General features: G+C 46.7%; 1 protein-coding gene across 1 annotated transcript; it reads left to right on the top strand.

Moving 5' to 3' along the window:
• Nucleotides 1-2,266: 2,266 nt before the first annotated feature.
• Nucleotides 2,267-4,146, top strand: LOC6630884 (atrophin-1). The gene is made up of 3 exons (XM_032436402.2): nt 2,267-2,485; nt 2,684-2,839; nt 2,908-4,146. The coding sequence occupies exons 1-3, from the start codon at nt 2,385-2,387 to the stop codon at nt 4,061-4,063; spliced, it is 1,413 nt and encodes a 470-aa protein (XP_032292293.2). The 5' UTR covers nt 2,267-2,384; the 3' UTR covers nt 4,064-4,146.
• The last annotated feature ends 215 nt before the right edge of the window (nt 4,147-4,361 follow it).

A 4,361-nucleotide genomic window follows, 5' to 3' on the forward strand; every position in this document is an offset into this window, starting at 1 on the left:
TGGCCCAAAAGTTTGCGCTTAATGTACCCAAATGATTTATGTATGCCCACCCATGTATCGCACACACACACACACACACACACACACACACACACCCCACACACATGTAGCCAGGGAATACCGATGCCGCCTAAAAGCGTGCTTCCATTTTTTTTAAGTCGCGCCTTTCATATGCGTTAATTGATGTGGCCAATGCGCGTCTAGGCCGGGGTTTGTTACATAATTTAATGCGTCTACGTGTTAATCACAGCATTTAATGAACGACCTAACGTACTGCCACGTACCCAGACACAAATGCAGATACAGTTACCAGATACAGCTACAGATACAATCAAAGACGCAGCTGAAGACTGGGCACAGACAGCCATAAATATCGAAATGCTCGCTGGGCACGTTCGACTTGGGGCTGGGGCCAAATGTTGGCTGGCACTCAGCTTAAATGGCTCATTTTCCAGTCATTAAATTTTGGTTGGGCCGCTGACCAATTTGAGGGCGCCAAAGGAGCTTAGAAAAATGTAACTACTATGGCCCAAAACTACAATATTTGTAGTCAAGATTCACAGCTTATTATTGAGTCTCGAGGCGGCGCTTGAAATATGTTGACAATGGCGCCAGCAACAAAGCTGCCAACAGTCGCACAATTGCCCAAAAATCTTACCCCGCACACTCCCCCTCCCACCGCACACACACACAGCACACCACTCACCCGACTTGGCTTAAGTCTGATTTTTTTTCAACCCCTCGCAGCATTTGAGTTCTTGATTTACTTTGCGCTTTTTTGCTTATTTTTGAGCACATCAGCAAAACTTCTGCGATTCGGCAATAGTTTTTTTTTCTGTGAATACCCTGTACCTATAGAAAATGCGTCACGCGAGGGTATAATGAAGTTGTGCATAAGTCTTACTGACAAAAAGTTAAGAGCTTCTGACTTAGGTAGTAGCCTAGCGGCGTTAGGTCATACGTCTATCATTTTATGTATATCTAGTGCAAATTTATTTAATGGACTGCTGGAAGGACATTTTCTCTCAAGTCCCTGTGAATCAGGAATCGAAACCGAATTACAGCAACATCTTGATTGAGCATAACTGAAAAGCCAACAGAGCTAAATTTAAATTAATACCAATTAAGGTGCTGAAAACCTACCCACTCCACTGAAAACGTAGATTAAAGTTTTATGATTTATCAAAGTGGTTGAAACTACGTAAAGAAGCGCTGTGTTGAAAAATATGGGACGTCAGATCTGAGCTGAGCTGTGGGCTACAGGGTATCTATTACTTGGGCTCCCAGGACTCAATCCCTTTTATTTATTTTTTTTGTCATTTTTTCATTTGGTATTTATTTTTTTGTTGTTTTCCATTTCCTGGAGGGGAGCGAGGATGACAAATCAAAGCGTAACAAAGCAACAGAAAAAGCAACGCGATGGCAAGCTGCAACGCAGAAATTTGACAATTTATTATGTGCCCTTTGACTTGCCGCTAGCTGCTGCGGAAATGTTAAATATTTGTTATTGCAGTCAAATGTTTTCCTGTTCAACTAAGACAAAAATTGTTGTTGCCAGTGAAAACTATTAGCCGGCAACATAAATCTTCAAGCGATATGAAATCGCCACACATACACACACACCCACAAACACACCCACACACACACACTCACACACAGAGGAACCACAAGAGCTTGGATGGTGGCCACACCTTCTACTTTGCCAGAGTAACCACAACGTGGCCCGCACGCACGCCCAGACATGTCACAATTATGACAATTTCTGATGCATAACGTTGCATAGCGCTTTTAATGCAATAAACCAACGGCTGCAGCAGCGTCATTAACACTGACAGCGAACCGAGGGGGGGGGAGTGTGTGTAAAGCGAAGAGGCTGGGGGCGTGGCCGCCTTTGTCGTGCACTAATTGTCTGGCTGTGGCCAAAATGTGCAGCCCATGCAATGCTCCAATTCAGGTGTATGTCAGTTGGTCGCCCTCCCACACACACCGCAAAACACTTTGCAGGCAATTGTCAGTTCGCTACTGTTAAAGTGAGGGTGGGGGAGGGAGGGGGGGGGGTAGAGCTTGCACTTAACAGCTGACAATGACAAGCGGTGCCAATGTTGCCATTAAGTAACTGGCCAAAACGCAATTGCTGGTTGCCTAAGCAACTCTGTCACTTGCGGTTGTTGTTGTCCGGAGCGGCTGCAGTTGCCTCCACTGCTGCTGCCGCCACTTCTACTGCTGCTGCTGCTGGCAGTTGGTTTTGACTTTCGAGCATGTCGCATCTCAGTTGATGAGGTGCCGGTTAGTTGGCCAATAGCAAAATCAGTCGATTGCGATTGGAATCTGGCGCGCAGCTGGCGGAAATCAATTAGCAATAAAATTGCCAAATCAAACAACAAATGTCCTTTGGGAATATGCAATATCAGCAGGAGGCGGCAGAGCAACAACAACAACAAGAACAACATCCGTTGCTGTCAGCCATTTCCGGAAATAATTATGCGTAAGCAAAATGACAGCGCGAAATTTATGCGGCTGCCGCTGTGTGACGCAACAAAAGCAAATGATGGGCCAGCTTACCTGCCTGGCACTTTGGCCTAGTCGTGTGCGTGTGCGTGTGCGTGTGTGAGCTGTTTGTTTGTGCTTGTCTCGCAATTTGTTGCACTTACTCACACTCAGCCTGCAATTTGAATTCTTGCAGCGATACCCAGCGTGCACATTACCCCTGGCAACACCAGCAGCAGCAGCAGCAGCTCTATCAGAATCCCTATCTCCATTATGGGCGACCACTGTGGGGCGCTGGCAGCAACCACAACGGTGCTTATGCCAGCGCAGCCGGCGGCCATTCGGGCTATGGGTAAGTAATCCAAGTACCGCATCCACAGTCCAGCGTCGACCGACGCTAATGCAACTTTAAATTAACAGCATGGAGCCATCGATGGAGTACGAGATGCAGCATACGCCACCCTCTGGCAGCTATTCTTCCTATCAGCCTAGCGGAGGGAGCGCTCCTGCCCATCCGCCGCATCCGCCTCAGTCGCCGCCGTCGCCGCATCCACCTCAATATTATGCGCCCAAATCGCCACCCACCACGGCTGCCACGAAGAAGAAAAAGAGCTCCAGCTCTGTGATGTCGGCGCTGACGCTGCTCTCGTTCTTCTTTTTCGTGAATATGCTGCAGAGCTGCATCAAGGAGCATATCTCGGATATCAACCCCACCGTGATGGTGCTCACATCATCGGGCAGTCGCAATCGCTTCAATAAATTAGCTGAAATGAACTCACGCGAACAAACCTCATCGCCGGCATCCACAAAAGCATCGGAATCGGCGGCATCTTGGCAGCAACAGCAGCAGCCGGCATTGGTGCCAGCAACCAGTTCCGCCGTGTTGCCCGTCATTGTTACACCAGCTGTGACGCTGCATACGCCGTATAGTAGTGGTCTGGTGACTAATAAGCCAGCTTCGCATACCCATTCGTATCAGCAATCGCCGCTGTCGCATCCCCAACAACATCCTCATTATTCCCATCATCACCAGCAGCAGGAGCAGCAACAGGAGCAACAGCAGCAACATCATCATGATGATTATTATAACGTGCATCGCACGCCCTCATCTTCCGCCGATTTCTATCCTAATCGCACACACATTGACCAGTCGCTGCGCCCCGACTTCAACGCCAACACGGGCGCCGGCTCGGACTCGGACTCGGACTCGGACTATTATCAGCATCACTATTACCCGGAAAGGGAGCGTCATCGGCATCATTACATGGACAGCGGCTGGGCGTTTGGCGCCAATGGTAACTCGTATTCGCAGTCGCATTCGCATCCGCATCCGTATTCGCATGCAGCTGGCAACAAACGTTACTCATCTTCAGCTTCGTTGGGCGCTCAGTCGGGCGTGAGCTCTTACTCGGATAATGCGCGGTACAGGCATGCCGATGCTGTTGATAATAATGATGATGATGATTATGATCAACGCTACAATTACAACAACTACAACCAGCGGTATCGTAATGAAGCTGCGGACCGAAGTCCGCAACGTCGCATTCGCGATTCTTTCTACACGCGCAACAATTGAAAACGCAATTTCAGCTCAGATTTGTATGCTACAATAATGGTATTTATATTTAAATATGAATACTTTGAATATTCAGAAATCAAATTGACAATATTCACAAATTATATTAAATGCATATCAGTCTATTATTTCTAAGCGACAATTATACAAATTAAATTATAAAATTTAAGTGAGCACCAAAAAGTATGCTACATAAAATGTGGGAATTTGTTGCTAATTTAAAATTATGAAACACCAAATCATATAATTGTTAATATATCATGTCCTTTACGTTTAATAAAGCAAATTTTAATTGATA

Source organism: Drosophila virilis, chromosome 2 (assembly GCF_030788295.1).
Source record: "Drosophila virilis strain 15010-1051.87 chromosome 2, Dvir_AGI_RSII-ME, whole genome shotgun sequence".
NCBI classification, from domain to species: Eukaryota; Metazoa; Arthropoda; class Insecta; order Diptera; family Drosophilidae; genus Drosophila; species Drosophila virilis.

What these genes read in the sequence shown, in the direction of transcription:
- LOC6630884 (XM_032436402.2), top strand. Translation starts at nt 2,385, where the DNA reads ATGTCCTTTGGGAATATGCAATATCAGCAGGAGGCGGCAGAGCAACAA. An exon ending in ATTTCCGGAAATAATTATGC is followed by an intron (nt 2,486 to 2,683) that starts GTAAGCAAAATG and finishes GAATTCTTGCAG; the next exon opens with CGATACCCAGCGTGCACATT. An exon ending in GGCGGCCATTCGGGCTATGG is followed by an intron (nt 2,840 to 2,907) that starts GTAAGTAATCCA and finishes TTAAATTAACAG; the next exon opens with CATGGAGCCATCGATGGAGT.